Source organism: Globicephala melas, chromosome 2 (assembly GCF_963455315.2).
Source record: "Globicephala melas chromosome 2, mGloMel1.2, whole genome shotgun sequence".
Classification (NCBI taxonomy): Eukaryota; Metazoa; Chordata; class Mammalia; order Artiodactyla; family Delphinidae; genus Globicephala; species Globicephala melas.
The window spans coordinates 69,526,314-69,549,135 of record NC_083315.2 but is presented as its reverse complement, the minus strand read 5'-3'; the positions used below and the strand labels follow the sequence as shown (position 1 = coordinate 69,549,135).

Sequence of the window (22,822 nt, the reverse complement as noted above, 5' to 3'; positions counted from 1 at the left end):
AATATTGTGAAAATGACTATACTACCCAAAGCAATCTACAGATTCAATGCAACCCCTATCGAACTACCAGTGGCATTTTTGCAGAACTAGAATAAAAAATCTTAAAATCTGTATGGAGAAACAAAAGACTCCGAATAGCCAAAGCAGTCTTGAGGGAAAAAAATGGAGCTGGAGGAACCAGACTCCCTGACTTCAGACTACACTACAAAGCTATAGTAAACAAGACAATATGGTACTGGCACAAAAACAGAAATACAGATCAATGGAACAGGATAGAAAGCCCAGAGATAAACCCATGCACCTATGGTCAACTAATCTATGACAAAGGAGGCAAGGATATACAATGGAGAAAAGACAGTCTCTTCAATAAGCAGTGCTGGGAAAAATGGACAGCTATATGTAAAAGAATGAAATTAGAACACGCCCTAACACCATACACAAAAATAAACTCAAAATGGATTAGAGACCTAAATGTAAGACTGGACACTATAAAACTCTTAGAGTAAAACATAGGCAGAACACTCTTTGACACAAATCACAGCAAGATCTTTTTTGACCCACCTCCTAGAGTAATGGAAGTAAAAACAAAAATAAACAAATGGGACCTAATGAAACTTAAAAGCTTTTGCAAAGCAAAGGAAACTACAAACAAGATGAAAAGACAACCCTCAGAATGGGAGAAAATATTTGCAAACAAATCAACAGACACAGGTTTAATCTCCAAAATATATAAACAGCTCATGCAGCTCAATATTAAAAAAACAAACAACCCAATCCAAAAATGGGCAGAAGACCTAAACAGACATTTTTCCAAAGAAGACATACAGATGGAGAGGAAGCACATGAAAAGCTGCTCAATATTAGAGAAATGCAAATCAAAACTACAATGAGGGGCTTCCCTGGTGGCGCAGTGGTGGGCTTCCCTGGTGGCGCAGTGGTTGAGAGTCCGCCTGCCGATGCAGGGGACGTGGGTTCGTGCCCTGGTCCGGGAAGATCCCACATGCCGCGGAGCGGCTGGGCCCGTGAGCCATGGCCGATGAGCCTGTGCGTCCGGAGCCTGTGCTCCACAACGGGAGAGGCCACAACAGTGAGAGGCCAGCGTACGGCAAAAAAAAAAAAAAAAACTACAATGAGGTATCACCTCACAGCAGTTAGAATGGGCATCATCAGAAAATCTACAAACAACAAATGCTAGAGAGGGTGTGGAGAAAAGGTAACCCTCTTGCACTGTTGGTGGGACTGTAAATTGATACAGCACTATGGAGAACAGTATGGAGGTTCCTTAAAAAACTAAAAATAGAATTACCATATGACCCAGCAATCCCACTACTGGGCATATACCCAGAGAAAAACATAATTCAAAGAGACACATGCACTCCAATGTTTACTGTAGCACTATTTACAATAGCCAGGTCATGGAAGCAACCTAAATGCCCATCGACAGACGAATGGATAAAGAAGATGTGGTACATATATACAATGGAATATTACTCAGCCATAAAAAGGAATGAAATTGGGTCATTTGTAGAGACGTGGATGAATCTAGAGACTGTCATAGAGTGAAGTAAGTCAGAAAGATAAAAACAAATATCGTTTATTAATGTGTATATGTGGAACCTAGAAAAATGGTACAGATGAACTGGTTTGAAGGACAGAAATAGAAACACAGATGTAGAGAACAAACGTATGGACACCAACGGGGGAAAGTGGCAGGGGGAGGGGGAGGTGGTGGTATGAATTGGGAGACTGGGATTGACATAGATACACTAATATGTATAAAGTAAATAACTAATAAGAACCTGCTGTATAAAAAATAAACAAAATTCAAAAATTCAAAAAAAAGGACAGGAGCTATCAAGCCACAATAAGACATGGAGGAACCTTAAATGCATATTACTAAGTAAAAGAAACCAATCTTTAACAAAGCTACAGGGACTTCCCTGGTGGCGCAGTGGTTAGGAATCCGCCTGCCAACGCAAGGGACACGGGTTCGATCCCTGGTCCAGAAAGATCCCACATGCCACAGAGCAACTAAGCCCGCGTGCCACAACCACTGAAGCCCGAGCGCTGCAACAAGAGAAGCCAGTGCAATAAGAAGCCCGCGCGTCGCAACAAAGACCCAACGCAGCCAAAAACAAACAAACAAAAAACCTACATACAGACTTCCCTGGTGGCACAGTGGTTAAGAATCTGCCTGTCAACGCAGGGGACATGGGTTCGAGGCCTGGTCCATGAAGATCCCACATGCCGCAGAGCAACTAACTAAGCCCGTGTGCCACAACTACTGAGCCTGTGCTCTAGAGCCTGCGAGCCACAGCTGCTAAACCCACGTGCCACAACTACTGAAGCCTGTGCCTGGAGCCCATGCTCTGCCACAAGAGAAGCCACTGCAATGAGAAGCCCACACACCACAACGAAGAGTAGTCTCCGCTCTCCGCAACTAGAGAAATGTGCAGCAATGAAAATCCAACACAGCCAAAAATTAATTAATTAATTATTTTTTAAAAAGCTACATACTATATGATTCCAATTGTATGAAATTTTGGAAAAGGCAAACTATAGAGACAGTAAAAAGGTCAGTGTTTGTCAGGAATTCTGGAGGAAAAAGAGGAGGGATGAATAGGTAAAATGGGATTTTTTTTCCGGTGGTAAAACTATTCTGTATGAAACTGTAATGGTGGGTACATGTTATTATACATTTGTTATAACCCACAGAACCGACCAACACAAAGCGTGAACCTAATGAAAACTATGGATAATAATAATGTATCAATATTCGTTCATTAATCGTAACTAACATAGCACACTAATGCAAGATGTTAATAATGGGGGAGGGACCTCCCTGGTGGCGCAGTGGTTAAGAATCCGCCTGCCAATGCAGGAGACACGGGTTCGAGCCCTGGTCCACAAGATCCCACATGCTGCAGAGCAACTAACCCATGTGCCACGACTACTGAGCCTGCGCTCTAGAGGCCGCGAGCCACAACTACTGAGCCCATATGCCACAGCTACTAAAGCCCACGCACTCTAGGGCCTGTGCTCCACAAGAAGAGAAGCCACTGCAGGGAGAAGCCTGCGCACCACAACGAAGAGTAGCCCCCACTGGCCACAACTACAGAAAGCCCACACACAGCAATGAAGACCCAACCCAGCCAAAAACAAATAAATAAATGTTTTTTAAAAATGGGAGAAAATGGGGGGGGAACTGGTTGGGAATTAAGTGGGTATGAAGAGAGATAAAACTCTCTACCTGCTCAATTTTTTTGTAAATCTAAAACTGTTCAAAAAAATAGTCTTAATTTTTTTTAAAAAAGTTGGGCACCCACAATCTCAAAGAGTACCTATTGCTACTTTAAACTACAGAAATCCTAGCAAAGTTGAAAAAAAAAACTAATAAAATCAAATTTGAATAAGCATTTAAATAAATTTAAATGAAAAGAAATTAACTTTTTCTTTTTTTTTTGGCCACGCGGTGCAGTTTGCAGGATATTCCCCAACCAGAGATCAAACCCGGGCCGCCACAGTGAAAGCATGAAAGTGCCAAGTCCTAACCACTGGATTGCCAGGGAATTCCTGAAAAGAAATTAACTTTAATCTCCTTGCCTTTTTATTGGCTTGGTCATATCTCTGCTCACTAGCACATACATCAGAGAGTGACCTCTAGGAAAGAGAGAAGAAATCCAGCTGGGAAACTGCTTCACCACAGTTATGGTTAGCAATTTAGCCTGAAAAACTGAAATTTGGTAATCATCATGGACACTCAAGCGCGCGCGCACACACACGCGCACACACACACACAACTTAAAACATTTTCACATCATTCACTGATGCCAACAGACAATTTAAAGTGTATTTATAAATCTATCAAGATGGATGTAATGTGTGATACTCTCATTCAGAAGCCCAAAAGTCCTCAATGCCTCTTCTTCTAGTTTAAAGAATTAGAAAGTGAAAACTACAGAAACCAATGTGGTCCAATGCTGTTGTTTCTTAGAGAATTTATGTGACATTTTGATGGAGACACCAAACTGTAGCATTTTGATAGGCTTACCCAGCACCCAGAGGTGTTACACCAAGTTCTCTTTGACAGCCAGGGCAATGGCTACCTGTTCACTCAGCTTCTCTGGCCAAGACAAAATCCAAGAGAATTCCCCTTTCCCCAATATGTCTATGCCTCCATAATGATGGGTGAGCAATTAATGAAGGACAATTCCCATCCCTGACACCCCAGCCCCTGCCATAACTACACTGCCTACTTGGAGCTTCTGGGTGAGGAACAGACTACAAGGGCAGTTTATCTGTTTTCCCACATCACCAGAACATTCCTATTGCAGACACAGCATGGCTCTCTTCTATCCAAAAGACTCTCTCTTCAGATAACTTCTGGGATATCATACCACTTTTACTTTATAGTTTTTCAAAGATGCCTGGGTCTTTCTGGTCCATGCTAAGTGCCCGACTACTGTAACTTGAACTAGACACATTCTTTTCCAGCTCAGTAAATCCAAAAGCTTGTGCTCAGGAGTATTAAAGATTCAAACTGAAAAGTGACAAGTATGTACCCTATGAACTGTATGGTATCACTTAGATGAAAACTATAGCAATTGGCATAAGGTAAGGCAAAACTCACTACTCAAAGAATAAGTTTAAGTGGATTCATCAGTAAATTAAAAAAAACAACAGAAACTTCTCTTCTGGTTGTAATATCAGAGGAAAAAAAGGATTTATTCTATATCTCCATAATCCATTTTTTTAGCAACTTCTACCAATAAGTGGACTGTGGTAAGCACTAATGACAAGAATGGTTTATTAAGCAAATGACGACAAAGATGTATGAAGCTATCTCATGTTCAGATAGTCTGAAATAACAATTACTTTTAACCAATGTCTGTGATCCTTCTGTGTAATTCAATATAAAATGCAAGTTCTTTTAGTAACAGGTTCACCGGTATAGCTGAAATTATATAACCTAAATCTACTGAGGGTTTTTATGTTAAAAAAAAAAATCTGATAAATTCAAAGCCACAAAACATGAAGGGGTGAGGGAACAGGAATCTGAAGCAGATGGCATCTCTCTAATTTTTTTTCCCCGAGTCCATCTTGAACACAGTCCCAATAATGTCAAAATCCAATTTAGCTATCCAAATAAGTAACCTACAAAACATAAAATGCTAATTCTGAAGTAAATTCATTCTTTTTTCTTTTTCTTCCCAGCTTCTCAAAGTTTCTATATTAGGCAGAAATGAGCAGAGACAAGTTAGATGTTCAATAGAGAAAAACTATCGTTCCACAAATTCTTAAGTTCTTTCATGAAAATCTACTTCCACTTATTTGAAGCCATTGAAGCAGTTTCTATCAAGATTGGTGGTAATAAAATCTGTCTGTGATATCAGCCTTTTTTTCTGGATACAATGATTATTTATCTTTATTAGAGAGCAAATCATAGTCCAAAAAGAAATAAGCTCTAAAACAGAAACAAGCTCTGGAAGAATACTCATTTGGTTTGAGGAAAGCACTGCCTGGTATTTTTTAAACATTTCCACAGTAACTCACTCCTGATTTGGCAGCACCAATAAAGTTAACTGTACTTTGTTCATTATATATTCTAGTATGGTATACAAACCTTCCCAATCTTTCCTAAAGTTTTCTGAGACCATCCAAGACACAGACATTAAAGGAAGGTTTAGTCATTTTTAGATTTCCTGACCAGCAAATTCCATAACTGACAATTGCAAAGATCTGTGGAATGGCCACATACTTTGTTTAAGTGGAAAAGGTCACTGAGAAAAGCATTATTTGTAACAGTCTCTATTATTGCCCACATTTTAAATATACCTTTTTCCAGCTAGTATCCTAACTCTTATACCAAAATGAATTATTTATTAAAGTGTTATGAGAAGATAGGGAAAAAAATGGGAACTTCTCATGGCTTTACCAAAGCAAGATAATATCATCTCAACTTTAAGATTCAAAAGATACTGAAAAATAATGATCCAGGAAAACGCAGTTAAATGCTTACATATACACTAAAGACTTTACAGTGTACAGAAAAGCCACTTAGAACGTTGAATAACCTTACAAAACATGTAGTAAAAACATAATTAGATACCTTATTAATAATCTTAAACATATTCATCCATTCAATTTGACCAATATTTATTTGGTGCCTATTATGTAGCTGCAGTGGTGGATAAAATTTAAAATAGTATTTCTACCTCAAGAAGCATGAAACATAGCTGGACAGTTTTATTTTATTTTTTATTTTTTTGCGGTACACGGGCCTCTCACTGTTGCGGCCTCTCCCGTTGCGGAGCACAGGCTCCGGACGCGCAGGCTCAGCGGCCATGGCTCATGGGCCCAGCCACTCCGCGGCATGTGGGATCTTCCCGGACCGGGGCACGAACCCGTGTCCCCTGCATCGGCAGGCAGACTCCCAACCACTGCGCCACCAGGGAAGCCCTAAAGGAAGTTATTTGATTTTTATCTTTTGAGTATAAAGTACATTAAAAAATTAATAATTAAAAATTACTGGGAATTTCCTGGCTGTCCAGTAGTTAAGACTTGGCACTTTCACTGCGGAGGCCCGGGTTCGATCCCTGGTCAGGGAACTAAGATCCCTAAAGCCATGCAGTGTGGCCCCCCGCAAAAAAAAGAAAAAAAATTACTAACTTCAAGTTACATCAAAAAGCAAACTACAAAAAAAAATAAAGCAAACTACATTAGCTGAAAATCTGGCATATAATAGATTACAAATAACTATATTGTTTTAAATCTACAAAACAAATGAATATAAAGACTTCAATGATGTGGGCTTCCCCCGTGGCGCAGTGGTTAGGAATCTGCCTGCCAATGCAGGGGACACGGGTTCGATCACTGTTCCGGGAAGATCCCACATGCTGTGGATCAACTAAGCCCGTGCACCACAACTAGTGAGCCCACGTGCCGCAACTACTGAAGCCCGCATGCCTGGAGCCCGTGCTCCACAAGAGAAGCCACCTCAATGAGAAGCCCACGCACGGCAACCTAGAGTAGCTCCCACTCGCTGCAACTAGAGAAAGCCTGCGCACAGCAACGAAGAGCCAATGCAGCCATAAATTAATTAATTAATTAATTAAATTTATTTTTTTAAAAAGTGGGGCTTCCCTGGTGGCGCAGTGGTTGAGAGTCCGCCTGCCGATGCAGGGGACGCGGGTTCGTGCCCCGGTGAGGGAGGATCCCACATGCCGCGGAGCGGCTGGGCCCGTGGGCCATGGCCGCTGGGCCTGCGTGTCCGGAGCCTGTGCTCCGCGGCGGGAGAGGCCACAGCAGTGAGAGGCCCACGTACCACAAAAAAAAAAAAAAAAAAAAAAAGTGATTAGCCTGGTACCTGACCAAAAAAAAAAAAAGACTTTATATTTCTGAGATATATTTCCATATTATCATCACAAATGATTTAAAGGCAGAAATTCATTCCATTTGCATTTATTTTATAGAATATTATACATATAAAAATTCTGTAAGTTTTGCTAATAGTTTAAATCTAATTAAGATGAGTCATGCTACTTGTGATTTTATTCTTAAAATTATAACTACTTTCTTCTGTTTTATGCCCCAATTTTAATTCTCTCCAGACATGTGATGTTAATTAAGATTTATATACATTACTTTTTAAATTTTTTTCTTACCAATCCATACTACACACATCACAAATCTGAGAAAAACCTTTGAAACATTATTGGTCATTTCAGTTAATGCATACATTCTGCTTTATTTTTAAGAGTTTTAAGAAACTACTGATAACTGAATTTCATGCTAGTTATGATCAGTTTCTAGAGGCTACTGAAAGTCCTGTTGTATATATATGTTTTGGAATATTATACAGTTCTGTTCCTATATCAAACCTCATTCCACAAAACTGGGCTACCCTGACTGCATAAGATTAAAATTATTAATAATTCATCTTTCAACTGGAAGGTGCTTCCATTGAAAGTGGACTGTTATTTAGATACATTACCCCCCTCTTACAATACTGATTAGAATTTTAACTCGTGTTACTTATGAAAAAACTGAATCTCTGGTAGGTTCCATGACTTGCCCAAGGCCAACAACTAGCCAGTGGCAGTCCGAGTTCAATCCCAGATTTACCTAACCTCAAAACCAATACTTCCACTTGACCACAATTATCTCCTTAAAAGATTATGAGGCAGGCTCAAAAGCAGGGAATCTTGTCTCTCTGAAGGTTCACGCAACTATTCTGAGACATTGATAACCACACAGTACCTACAATTCAGTCACTGATTGAAATATAAATGAAGAGGATCTGTGTGCTTCATTTAAACTAGGTCAAGCTCACTGGCAGGTAAGAAAGATGTTGGAAAAGGCTTGCCTCAACACGTCTTGCCTAGACCTCTGTATCTTTACGGTTCCCCCAGTCTATTTTCTAAAAACACGCATATCTACCAAATAAGGCTATGCCAGACCAGCTTACAGTTTGCTGGTTTCCAGAACTGCACTTTTCTAAAATAATTTAGACCAAACTTAATATTGAGCTGGGAGACTTGGTTGAATATGTCAATCTGGCACTTTCCGAACATTCGAAGTATCATTTGGGGCCACAAGCCCAGTTCCACCCTCTTTCTTTTACGCTGTGATGCCTACCCACTTGGGGAGGGGGCTACCGCCCCTGTGGGACACTGGGGCAAGAGAGCAGCTAAGGAAGAAGTGGGGGAAGCGCACGGAAGTTGGGAGGAGGGAGGTCTCCTTACCCACTCTTCTGCCCTAGCCCTGCCAAGGGCGGCTCCCCACGGTGCCCAGCCGACTCACAATCCCCGAAGCCGGGCTCTGTCCCAGAGGGGTGGGCAGAAAAAGCAGGCAATGGAAGTATGGGATTGCCCCATCCACCCCGCCGGGGTCCATGCTCTCCTTCTGGACCTAGAGGATGCTCCCTCTTTCAGAGCTAAACCTCCAGGTGGCAAACTCCCCGTCCACACCGCCCGAAGTCTTCTGCATCTGAGGGGGCGCCTCCTCCGCAACCTCGACACGGCCACCCGAAACTCTCCGCCAGCCGTCATCCCCAGCCCTTTCCTTCCACCCCCGCAACCCGCCAGGGGCACACACGCCGGCCTGCGCCCCACCCAGGATCTCCGCGCTCCCCTCCCCGAGCCGGAGAAGGGGCCCCCACCACCCCCCAGATACACACACACATCCTCAAGCTCCAGCCTCCCCGACCCCGTCGAAGCCGGAGAGAGTACCTGGCAGTGCTTCGGGGTACAGACGGGGCGGGCGCAGCTCCCTCCCGGAGGCGCCGAGCGCTTCTCTACCCACCCGCAGCTTTGGCTTCTCCCATTCCCAGGAACGGGAGGGAGGAGAGGCGCGGGAGGGGAGGGGGAAGACGAGGAGCCGAGGGGGTCGCAGAAGCCGAACCGGAACCTCTAGCGCTGGCCCCACCCTCGGCCCGGCGCAGAGCACCCTGGCGCTCCCTATAGGACAAACTTAAAGCAGGCAGTGAGAAATAGACACCACCACTTCCGGGTCATCCCCGCTACCGTCCCTCCTTAGCAACCGCGTGGGGTTGCTAAGCGGAAGTGCCTTCAAAGACAACCACCCCCATTACTTATGGGACTAACAGGAGGTAGCTGGGAGCGTGTATTCCTCTTTGGCAACACACTCTTAGCTTCTGCTCCTGGTCTTGGGCTGAGCACGGGCTTCGCTGCCAAAGTCACGAAGCCAATCCTGCTTTCCCCTTCACTTGTACTCCCCCCAGCCACTATTTACTCCTGTTCCCTCCCGCCTTGAATCCCGGGCGGACCTATTGGCTCCTGTTAAGGCTCTCTCAGGTCCCTCGTGGGAGTTACTTTCTGGCGGTTTAGCAAGCATCTCCCTCTTGTGGATTTTCAGTTGTGTTTCTACTGAGCTTTTAAAGTCTCCTCCAATGTTATGAAACCTTTTTCATGCACTTCGTTCTCCTGTGATAGCCCCTGAAACCGAATGGTGAGAAAGTTTTGTCTTCACCCATCTCTTTTGTAAGGATTGCACATGCTTGTGTATGATGTGGAAATAATTAATCCTTAAAAAACAACGAGAAAAGGCCAAAGGAAGCCGGTGATCAAGCTTGGGAAGGAGGAAGACATTTAATCCTCCACTCAGAATAAACTTTCAATCCTATACTGTGGACAAGACAAGTTAATAAGAGACCTAATTTATTCCTGTGTTGGGGTGATCTGAGCTTGAAAAATACTGGGAAAACCACTGCTCGGAGCAAAAGCCAGCAACATAATTAATCCTCTTTCTAGAAAAATGACCTATATTATTATGGCAGTTAAATATTCAGAGAAATGTAGTTAGGCATTCAGAGGAAAATGAGTAAAAATCTTGGCTTAACTTTCCTATCTTGAATAGGTCTGCTTAAAAGCAATAAAGCTTAATAGTAGCTCCTGAATTTGTTCTCTAGTCCATGGCAGTGAATGTCTTTGCAACTGCTGGCTATTGGTCATAATAATTTGGTCATGATAATTTTACTGGTCATGATAACCTCTTAGTCACCGATATTGGACTGTTGTCCACCTAGCTGGGGCAGAGGAAATGACTTTTGGTAACGTCAAAGAAATAGCAGGTCTGTTGGTTTCCTGTACATGTGACACAGCATTAAATTGATTCACCAAGAGAGTCAGTTCAGCAAAACCTTTAGGAAATCACTTCAGGTTCAAATGTCACTAGTAGATTGTTAAAGAAGTCTAAAACATTTCCACCCTTGCCATGGAAATGCATACATGTGGGAGTATACACACACAAAATTCAAATGGAATCTGAGCACATCCAGTCATTAATTGTTCTTTAAAAAAAACCTGGCTGTACTTGACAAGTGATAAATCTGTTACCATGACAAAACAGAGCTTGGTATTTCAATTGGCAACAAGTTTAAATATTTAAAAATTTTGAATTAGAAAAGTAAATAAAATTATGAGCCCAATGAGCAACAACTTATCTAAAACTTTGCTGGGGCTTGCCTGGAGGCCAGTGGTTAAGAATCCACCTGCCAAGGAAGGGACACAGGTTCAAGCCCTGGTCCAGGAAGGTCCCACATGCCACAGAGCAACAAAGCCCATGCACCACAACTACTGAGCCTGTGCTCTAGAGCCTGCAAGCCACAACTACTGAGCCCGCATGCCACAACTACTGAAGCCCACGTGCCTAGAGCCCGTGCTCCACAACAAGAGAAGCCACTGCAGTGAGAAGCCCATGCACCGCAACGAGTAACCCCTGCTCGCAGCTACTAATGAAAGCCCACAGGCAGCAACGAAGACCCAACACAGCCAAAAATAAATAAATAAATAAATTTATAAAAAATAAATAAAACTATGGTGGACTTAGATGTCTTTAAAAAATTAAAAACATGAATACAGTAAATCTTTTCTATAGAAAGAAATGTTTTATTGGGTACAAATAGTTAAGATCAAATGTGGTAGTTTAAGCCAATACAAAAATGCAAATTCCTATGCATCATTCATTTTTCCTGTTGTCTGAAGAAATATGACTTATAATAGCACATAACAGCATTTATTTAGATCCTCTCTTCCTACAGTTTTTAAAAAATTATTACTGAGTCACTTTTGTATAGGTGTATGAATACCTGGCTTAACTCCTAAATGATCACGACGTGTATAATTCCATCACTTTTAACATACTCATTACTTGGAGACCTCTAAAGATGTATAGCACAGGTATATACATTTTATTGTACACTGAAAACATATACATTTTATTGTAAGTAAATCAACCTAAAATGTTGATAAATGTTTAAAAATTCAAATAAATAAATATAGCACAATCCACACCTAAAACTAGCTATGTGCGTTTAACTACGCTTTTAGGATTTTGTGAGCAGTATCACAGGAATCCATATTCTTTTTTTAAAATTATTACCCAAATCAACCTTTTATTTTATTTTTTTAATTTTATCTATTTATTTATTTTGGCCACACCACTCGACATGTGGGATCTTAGTTCCCCGACCAGGGATCAAACCAGCGCCCCCTGCCTTGGAAGTGTGAAGTCTTAACCACTGGACCGCTAGGGAAGTCCCCAGGAATCCATATTCTTTTTTTGTTTGTTTGTTCGTTTTTTGATTTTTTTAAATTTATTTTTATTTTTGGCTGCATTGGGTCTTTGTTGCTGCGCACGGGCTTCCTCTAGTTGCAGCGAGAGGGGGCTGCTCTTCGTTGCGGTGTGTGGGCTTCTCATTGCGGTGGCTTCTCTTTGTTGCGAAGCACGGGCGCTTCAGTATTTGTGGCACTCGGGCTCCGTAGTTGCGGCTTGTGGGCTCTAGAGCATAGGCTCAGTAGTTGTGGTGCACGGGCTTAGTTGCTCCGCGGCATGTAGGATCCTCCCCGACCAGGGCTCAAACCCGAGTCCCCTGCATTGGCAGGCGGATTCTTTACCACTGGCCACCAGGGAAGTCCCCAATCAATATTCTTAATATGAACCATAATTAAGACAGTGCTCTCAAATCTACGGTAGATCTCAAATAGCCTTCAAGGTCAATATAGTACCTTCATCCTTCAAATCAATATAGGACCTCTAGCCTTTTTTCTCAATCTCTTGAAAGCTTTTTGTCATTTTTAAATTGTGCCTTGTAATCATTTAAGAAAGAATTAGGTTGTATAACGTTTATTTTTGGGAAACCCAATACTCTGTTAATGATTATTACTTAAAAATTCAAATATTCTTAAAGTTCCATTGGCATCTCCAAATACAAAAGACAAAACAGACAAACATAAAAGATACCAAAATCAATGAATACTTGGGATCAGTTAGAAGAAATATAGCCAGATTTACTTTTTATCTGCCTAAGCAATATACCACACACAAGGCATGGCCTCTTGTACAAGGGACTTAGAGAAACTCACTTAGGATACATGTGACATAAACAACATAATGTTTAGCCTTAGGAAGAGAAGGCTAAAGATGTAACAGCTATCTTTAAATAATTGAAGGTTGTTATGTGGAAGGAGTAACTTGTTCTATGTTATTTCAAGGACAGAACCAAGAAGAGGAGGAGGGGAGTTAAGAAAAAAATCAAATTTTTAACTTGTAGCACTTTCGATTGTCGTTGCCAGCTAATAAAATACTCCATCTAATGAAAAGCTATAGCTGGCTTGGGTTGAACAACTTCTAACACTCCTCCCAGTTTTGATTCAGTGACAATCTTTTCCACCTCCATAGGCTATCCTCAAAGGTAAAAGGAACCATTTTAACAATGTTGGTTGGACCAAGGTCCAGCTGAATCTTCAGTTTTTCCAAAAGTGAGTTAGCGTGAAGAATTCTAAGTACAGTGAGATTTATAAGCAGTGTATATATACATATGGGAAAAGTTCAGTTAGTTTAGGCTTTATTTTCTGCTTTTTAGAAAAATGACAAGTACTTGTCATCTCATAAATAACTCTGAGCACACTTTATAATTTTCACTATAGTATTATCTTCCTTTGTGAAACTATGTAAACACAAAATTCATATGATCCTCACAAATTCCATTAGCATTCAAAAATTCCATAAAAGTAGCTTTAATCATTGTTTGCTCCGGAATTGAACAGTAACATTAATTATTTGAATAATCCATTCAAAAAGGAAAATCAGATTAACTTTGTGAAGGGTACAAAATTAAAGCTTACTTTATATTTTTAATGTATAATTTATTTTTTGATTCAATTTCAATGTAAACGGGGAGTCTGTCCTTCCCTTATGTTTAGAAGAGGCTAAATTGACAATCTACATTTTAAAAAACCTTTGACAACGAAACAGATTACATGGGACCTCTGCCTAATAAAGTTAGACATCACCAAGTATTATATATTTTGAAAGGATTGTATTTGAAAAGACTGTAGGTTCTTTAGGTCAAATTTTTGGGAAACAAGTACGTACCAAAATTAGACTTCATTGGACACACCACCATAAAGTTTCTCTCTCCATCAATGAAAAATAGCAAATCAGGTTTCATACCCATCAAAAGCCTAATTGTCAAGGAAGCACTTAGGATGAAAACTCTGGTCTCAATTCAGTATCATTACGTTTAATATCCACCTCTAAAAGACAAAGCAAAAAATACAATCTACAGTCATAAGGACTTATTTTGGAAGTTGATAAAATCAGGTCAGTACAGTGATTTGCATTTGGAAGGAATAAAATAGAAATACCTAGTAGGATATAATCTTAGAAAGCACACATATGGATAGTATTGTGACAATGAGTATTCATTTATTAAAAACAAACTTCAGGAAAGCATTCCTGTTAAACATGGTTAGTTTTGATAACAGGTTGTCAGTGAGCAAAAAGCCTGATGAGGAAGCAAGAATATCAGTTATAAATACTATTATACCCACCTCTTCAATTATACCCCTGACTATCTTGAAAAATATAATAGTAGCTCTAAGGACTTTAGACATAGTTCTGGGCTTATGGCATGATTTGCCTTTCATATTTTATTGATTTCCAACTTGAAAAGTATAGGCCCAAAGAGTAAGATTTTATGACACTAAGCCAATTGCATATTCTAGGAAAATTCCTCTCTTTTAATGTAGTCTATGGAATTTTCCTGCCCAATTCTATGCGAGTATTTTATCTTTTTGTTGTTGTTTTTAGAAGCTTCATCAACCCTTTAAATCCTTAAGACAAAACTGCCCTTAAATTTTTCTAAGAAGAAGGTAGACGGCCATCCAAATTTTTTCAACATTCCATTTTTGGCCCCCTTTCTTAAAAAGGGTATGGGTCTAATACTGAATTTTTTAATGTGCAAAAATCTACCTCTGCTTTTTAAAGCAAATAAAAGGAACAAAAATATGGCATCACTCCAATAATCAAATGCCAATAAAAATGGCAACAGTACAAAAGTCTAAGCAAATCTCAAAAACAGCAGATTCATAAGTAGAACACCATGCAATAATTTTAGCAAGAAAAAGCTTAACAGGTAAAAGAAACCGAATACTGCATTATACTGAATACTAAGTTAAGTAACCATAATTAATCTTATAAACTTTCCAATATCATAACTACTTGCTTTTGAATAACTAAATGTAAGCCTCATTTTTTAAATTAAATGCTTATTCAACAAAGCTAATTGGAACAAATATATTTATGCAAATTTACATCCTAGAATACCAGAGTAAACAGGAGACATCAGTCAAGGGTGAATAAGTAATTTCTATTCTTTTTCATCATCTGTATGATCAGGTGGCAAAGGACATGACCTGTGGAAAGAAGAGAGAACTTCGATAGTCACCTGAGTCAAATGTTTAAAAAACAGAACATAAGTAGTTTTTTAAAACTTATGTAAATCAGGAACATTAACAGTGCAGTGTGTCTTGTCAACTGACCAGAAATGGGAGAAAATTAAACTCCATTAATTGACAAACTCCTACAGGTTCCAAATACTAGAGTGACAAAATTTTTAATAATCTATTTTGCCTGTTAATTTGCCAAATCACTTTCCCCTTTAGGATATGTTGCCATGTTTATTAAAGACGGAATCTCTATTTCTATAGCATCTTCTTTCAATATGTTAAGTGGATTGATGAAGAGTACAATCCTTCAGCAAGAACTCTGAGATTATGAAAAGCAAAAGAATTTAACCAATCCACTTGAGCAGAGAAAACAGCAAGTTGACATATTTGACTGTATACCCTTTGGAACTATATGAATGTATTATCTAATTAGAAAAACCCCAAAATTGTCTTAAGTTGGCATATGGTAATCACAGCTTTTGAAAAATAATTTATATTATCCCAAAGCCATTTTGTACTCATTATACTTTTTTTAAAAATACATTTATTTATTTATTTTTGGCTGGGTTGGGTCTTCCTTGCGGCACGTGGGTGTCTCATTAAGGTGGCCTTTCTTTGTTGCAAAGCACAGGCTTTAGGTGCGCCAGCTTCAGTAGTTGAAGCACATGGGCTCAGTAGTTGTGGCTCGAGGGCTCTAGAGCACAGGCTCAGTAGTTGTGGCACACGGGCTTAGTTGCTCCGTGGCATGTGGGATCTTCCCAGACCAGGGCTCGAACCCATGTCCCCTGCATTGGCAAGCGGATTCTTAAACACTGCACCACCAGGGAAGTCCCTCATTATACTTTTTATAGAGAAAATGTCAATTAAAAACTTAATCATAATTTTTTAGAACTGATAAAGATTTGTGAGATCTATTTTAAAATGGTTTTCAAATTAGATCCAGTGAGCCTGAATGGTCATAGGGCAAGTGAGTGAAGGAAGCTAAAACAAGGATATTCTGACTTGGAATAAGATTACCATTGACTCACCTACTCTTATATTACGAAGAAGTCTTCATTGTACTTTCCTGGAAATTAAATCAAGTTAACAAATGAACACTATCATAACCCAAAATTCTATTTTTTCAAGGACCTGATTTAATTTACTTTAGGTATCATAGTTCTGTTCAAGGTTTTAAGAAGACAGTTTTTCTTGATTCTGATTCTCCCCCATGCATCTGCCTCTGTGAGAATAAAGCCATAGGAGTAGCCATATTCCAGATTAAGAATTAGGGAGACAGAAGTCCTTCTGATATACTGGTAGTTTTCGACCAGTATTTACGACCAATAGTAAATCTATTGAAAGAGCTCCTATCAAAAGGAAAAAAAATTTTCTATTTCTTTAACGTGTCAGTATGAGATAGATGTTCACTAACCTATCGTGGTAATCATTTCATGATGTACGTAAGTCAAATCATTACACCTTGAACTCATATAGTACTGTATGTCAATTATGTCTCAATAAAACTGTGAGGAAAAAAAGTCAATCTATTGATTTACTATAAATAAAGGGATAACTACAACTCTCTTAAACAAAAACAAATCTAAGACAGAGGCCTAAAGTAATAATATAAACCTTTATTACCTAGTTTTATGTCACAGATTTTATTATACTATGGATCAAAGTGCTTTATGAGACTATATGTGTAATCTTTTCCATATGATAGGAAGCCTGTAATATAGGTTTTATTGTTGTCATGATCAATGGTATAGCCATATTTGGCTATATTACCAAATATTTTCTTTCATCAATGGAAGTCATAAATAATTCAAGAGGATTGTCATATATTCTAGAGCTAATATTGACTATTAGCTTCTTCACATTAGAATGAGAAAGAACAAGGAAGAATGGTGCCAGTAAGTGAGAAGGAACTAAAGGAGACTTACAGGATCATGAAAACAAGTCTATTAAAAAACTCTACCCAAAAATGTATCCCCTTCCTTGTTGATTTTATTGAAACAGAAATGATAATAGTGATGTAGCAACAAAGTATAAAATTTAGTTACTGCTCCAGAATTTGACACTCCTTTTAAATATCTCATAACAATTTACTAAATGACCTTGAACAGTATTAAGTCTTAAAATTTTATATGCATAAACATCATTTTATACGTCAAATACTTTGTTTTAACTGCTCGTTAACCATTTATTTTTATTTAGTTGTGTTCAATGCAAATCAATTCCAAACAATGTACAATCCAAAACAGGTGTACAGTGTTCAGATATGAAGCAAGAGGTGTTCATTCACACGCACAGATCTCACATAACCTGAGATCAGTTGGATCTAGTTGTTCCTGTGTAGACTTCTAAAGATGGCAAATACTGGCTTAAACCTTATTAAGAGTACTATGGCCATATTGGATACTTAACATCTAAGCATCATTGTGTGAACCTGTGAACCAAAGATTTCACAGAGTTTCTATTTCTAAAAAGGTTTCTGTACATCAAGGCAGTTGTAAAGTTTTATTTTCCAGGATCAAGTCCACTTAGGCTTAGAACCATCTAAAAATAATGACTGATGTAGAAAGTGCTCCACGTGTAGCTATTCCTATTCATTAAGTTTTATATTTATATATATATGTTTACGGAAAGGGCACAAAAGAGTTATGAATTCAATGCAGGAAAGTTTCCAGTCTTCACTTCCCAAATACCTAATATACATTATTTTTGCTGCCTTTATATATTTGCCTCTTAATTTCAAGATTTGTCAAATATGCCTTCCAAACAGATCAATTTTTTAAGTTGTAAAAGTTATTCAATATATGCAGAAATAAAAAGCAATATTTTAAGACTGGTTGAAGTCAATGCACTTCTAATCTTTGGAATCAAGTTAAACGATCCAACTTAGCTAAATAAATCTGGATGGGAATGTGTGATAGGAAATACCTGTTATTTGACTTTTAAGTGCATTTGCTGGGATTACTTATGCTTGGATTTGTAGTAGATTCCAATCCATCATTGCCCTGGAACGTGTCAGTTACTGCAGAAAGTCAAATGCAATGTCAAATCCAAAGCCCCAGAGAAAAGAGTTAAGTTCCCAAGAGAACAGTGAAAACAGTGTAAAACCTGATGGAGAGTATATCAGCATTAAACCAGGACTGCTGAAACAATACACAGAGGATTTGCGGTAATACCTGGTGGTTCCTTCCAGTGTACATCATAAATAGAATCACTGAAGCTTTTTATATTACCTAATCATTTTACCGCCTTCTAGATTTCGTGAAAAAAATGGAAACTGAATCTCCATTCCATAGCTCATCCTTTTTCTCTAGATGAAGATGAAATTATTCTTATTTGCAAGGTACAGTTTGAAGTATCCATATTTCTTAAGTTATACTTAATCACATCATTAATTCTCGATGTTGTCTCTTTCCAGTCTTGTACATGAAACTCCAGCAGATTTAATATTGGCTTTCATTATCTGGTCAAATCCTTCAGATGCTCTTTAAACTAGTCCAATTTGGGAGTCTCAACATTCTCTGTGTTAATAAAACAAGGGATGGAATTAGTAGACTTGATGAAGACCTGTTTATTTTCCTTGCCACACTGGACTTCTAGATGGCGTACTGATTGGGCTTTAGAACATAGGTTGGTAAACTGTAGATGTTTCTTGGCCAAGTCTCTTAACGGTAGAGATGTAGAAGGGCAAGCAAGACCACAAGGAGACTAGCTGTTGACTGCAAAGCACAGCTGACCGTTGTGGTTTCGAACGGAGGACCTTCCGTGTCGGTTAAAGGAACGAATGAATAAATCTGCTTGAGTAGGAGCGGCACCAGAAGCAGCAGCCCCAATCTGAGCCTGGCCACCATCCCCTTGCCCATGGTGATCACTCCGCCTTGGGCAAGGCTCGCTGCTTGGTGCCGTGGAGGAGGATCACAGGCTACTGGCTGGTGCAGGGGAGGTATCTAGCAGGGTCTTAAATCTAGCCAGAGGCTTCATAATGGCGGTGACGTGGCACCACCAGCGCTCACCACTCCCAATCTCCAGTCAAATAATTTGTTTTTGAAACAAAAATTTCAAAATTCTTTAAAGAGTCTGGACACTATTACTTATAAATCTATTTAAAAAGCAGGTTTCCATTGCTTTTTTCCCCCCAATGGTATTATTTTTTTTCCTGATTCTTAAAATATTTGTTGTTGAAACTTGGTAGCACCGAGTATAAGAGGTTTTTACCCAGATATATCACTATTGATATTTGGTATATTTTGTACAGAGATTTGGTATATTTAGATACATATCTTTTACACAATAATTGTACTTTTGTACCAGAATTTTTGCTTAACACTTATCATGAGCATTTTCCTGGCATTAAAAGCTTGAAAGCACGATCTAATTATCTTCTTAAAAAGTTTACACAATGAACTCTGCATGTTCGCAGCTTTATCCCCACCTTGTTTTGTTTTGAAGTTTTCTTATGTATTTACAGAGAAGTTGTAAAGAAAATACACCACGGTGTTAGTTTTGGTTGTTTCTAAGTGATGGGGATTTCTATATTTTCCAACTTTTCTACATTGGGTATATATTTCCTGTGGAGGCTGAACTAATAGTTTTAGAAAGGTGAGGTTAATGGAATTCAAGCTAGATAAACCAACATAGAAATTGCTTTTTGAAAAAAGACTATAGAAAACAGACAGAAAAAATTAAAGAATAAAGACCAGAAGTTCATGATTAATAAATGTAACACTTATCATCTGAATGGGAACTGATCCTCTTTGAGTGACTGAAATGAGTAAAAATAATACCTTTCTTTGATGTTTGAAATTTGGGAGTGACTTATAATAAAAGGTTAGCACAGTTTAAAAAACCTCTGGTTTGTATTTTCTTATCTGCTCAAATAGAAATTTTAAAGTTACTCAATATTCTGTTGTCTTTTATTTTCAAGAATATAAGTATTCCAGAATATAAAAACTTACTTTCTCTTTGCTTTTCCCAAGCCACTGCTTCCTGCCTCCTCAGGAATCCTATTCTCCTTTTCTGAATCTTTAGGGGACAGCCTGAAGAATTCTCCGATTCCTTTTTGCCACTTGGGAGTTGGGCGCACACAAACTGGATTCCCTCCTGCATACTTATTTTCAGCTATAAAATATAAACAGATAGAACTAAATAAAAATTAAGAATACAATCACTATTCCTTAAAGGGAAAGTTAATTCTTTAACATCAAATCTAAAGGGTATTAAATGGTGTTACATCCATCTTTAAATTTTTAAATGTGACATGATAAAGGTGTATTCAGTTATAATATAATGTATAACACTTTATTACACTTATCCTTTAGCCTAGAAAAATAGCATTAACAAGATGTTTACAACTAGAAAATATTTTTCATATTTTGTCCACAAGCTGAGCTATTCAGTTAGTCTTATGTACTGTCATACTAAAGTTTGACACACTTTTTCCTGTATGTTCTTAACTACGGCTTGTGGAATTAATCTTCCAAACTGTTCAACTTCCTCCTAAAAGGAATGAGACAGCAGATGGCATGGTATTTTCTCAACTTGTCGCACAGAAGGAACGATGTGAAACTATTTCCCTGGCCCGGTTTTCCCTTTTAATGTCCCAAAAGCGGTAACAGGAGCTGCAAAGTTGTAAAACACACACACCGACACCAAACTAAAATAAAAGGAAAGAAAGGAGAGAGGGAGAAAGGGAAGGAAGGACAAAGAAAAATATGTAGAAATGAAAACAAAAACGTGAATAGCACTGTCAACTATAGTCCCGATTCTTAATCTAGTAAAGAGGTACTTAAATAGCCTCTTACAAGAAAAAGCCCAGTTGTCAATACTAAGAAAAATAACAACGCTAAAGTAGAAAAGAAAAACGAGTTTGAAGAGAAACTGTGTCCATCCCTAACCCGAGACTTGAAATTCTTCACAATGCGACCCACTCCGCCCCGCACCCCTACCCCATCCCGCCAAGAGACAGGCCCGCTCATTAGAGCAAAAGGCAAGGAAGAAATTCGGGGGTGAGGATCTCAGGAAAAGAAATTCCACGGTGGGGCAGGGGGCTCGCAGGTCAGGAGAACTGTGGTGCCAGGCCTGATCTCCTTTTGAGAAGGTTTCTCCAGGATCTTGCAGGGGCGCTTTTTACCTTTCCTTGACGAAAGCGGCGTGGAATTAGCGGCGGAGGTGGAGGAACCAAGCACCTTCCTGGGGGCTCGAGAAGCCACCACTGCGGAGAGAGGCAAAGAAGGACATTCAGAAGGGGTCACGAAGAGTCTCAGAGCCACGTTCTCACCACCCTCTCCGACCCAGCCTATTGGAGAGGAGAGGCCCGCGATCCAGAACAGCAGATAACCCTCCCCTGTCCCCGCCGCGTCTTCCTCCTCGTTAAAGGGATCGGTCTGCTGCTTCCTGACGGGCTGGACCAGTTTGGCGGCCAGGGTTGTGGGCAGGTCCGGCTTCTCCCGCCCGCGGCGGAGCTGCCCAGGGAACCACCTGCCCTCCACTACCATGCTCGCCTGCCTCACCTTTTCTGTACGTGCCAGCGACACTGCCTGCTTTAGTCCGCACCATGTTCAAACACGAGATGAGAACAACCAACTGACTCCCCAGCCGAAGATGTTTCACGGGACAAGGCCCCGAAAACGAATCTCCCGCCACAGCTTATATTGGTCCCTTTCCCGCGCGCTCCACTGACTCTCCCAGGCCTCCGCTCCCATTGGTTCCGCGCCTTTCAGGTGCAACCAATCGCCAGTGTCCAGTGGTGACCGCGGCGGGGTTGGGCGCAGTGCTGATTCGTCCATCAACTTGCAGAAGCTTGTGATTCGTACCCGCCTGAGGTGGGCGGTGCCAGGGCGCTTTCCTGGGGTGCCCCATGTGTGGGTGCTAAGAACTAGGTAAAGGGGCCTGCTTAGAAAAGAAAACCCAGGAAAGACAGCGAATTCCAACATTTCTTTAAAAGTTAACCACAGGCTTAAATCCATAATGTCATTCCTGGAAGTGACACCTGAAATGAAGCGGACTTTTTAATATCTCAGGTATGAACACTCTTTACAGCATCCATAACTAAAACGAGTCTATGGAATGGGAAAAAGCTAATACAATTTATTTACAGGGATTTTTTTTTTTTTTTTTTTTTTGCCAGGCCGTGCAGCTTGTGGGATCTTAGTTCTCCGATTAGGCATCGAACGCTGGCCCCAGCAACACTGAAAGCTCCTGGCCCTTACCACTGGACCACCAGGGAATTCCCTATTTACAGGGATTAAAAAAAAAAAACCAAAACTTTTTAGGATGGTGTGAAACAAGAAAAAACAGTGAATTGTATATACATACATACATTAAAAGAAACATTATTATAATAATAAAACGTTTTCCCGAGACCTGTATGGTCTCAGAATTCCTTAAAAATATGTCATATGTGCCAAGGGCACATCCCTGGCACATAGTGAACGTGATTTTAGAATAAGAGATAACTATTTTCCTTCCCTATGCTTATCTTAAGTACTCACAATACCCCCTGAGCAATGATTTTCACTCTCTGAATACCACGCACAAAACCTGATCAAATGAATTTGCTTTAGGATGTACTTTGT

General features: G+C 39.7%; 2 protein-coding genes across 7 annotated transcripts in view; both read right to left on the bottom strand.

Annotated features, from left to right (window-relative positions):
* Positions 1–9,384, bottom strand: part of CSNK1G1 (casein kinase 1 gamma 1) — a 146,663-nt gene extending 137,279 nt beyond the window's left edge. For all 6 annotated transcript variants that reach the window (XM_060294142.1, XM_030878972.2, XM_060294146.1 and 3 more), the window contains exon 1: positions 9,231–9,384. The gene's annotated coding sequence lies outside the window, so the exon portion shown is untranslated. The remainder of the gene's footprint in view (positions 1–9,230) is intronic.
* A 5,700-nt stretch (positions 9,385–15,084) lies between these two features.
* On the bottom strand, positions 15,085–21,861 carry PCLAF (PCNA clamp associated factor). The gene is made up of 4 exons (XM_030878984.2): positions 21,758–21,861; positions 21,379–21,459; positions 20,204–20,366; positions 15,085–15,218 (listed from the first exon to the last, which is right to left on the bottom strand). Exons 1-4 carry the CDS (start codon positions 21,801–21,803, stop codon positions 15,173–15,175), a joined length of 336 nt encoding a protein of 111 aa, XP_030734844.1. The 5' UTR covers positions 21,804–21,861; the 3' UTR covers positions 15,085–15,172.
* Between the last annotated feature and the right edge of the window lie 961 nt (positions 21,862–22,822).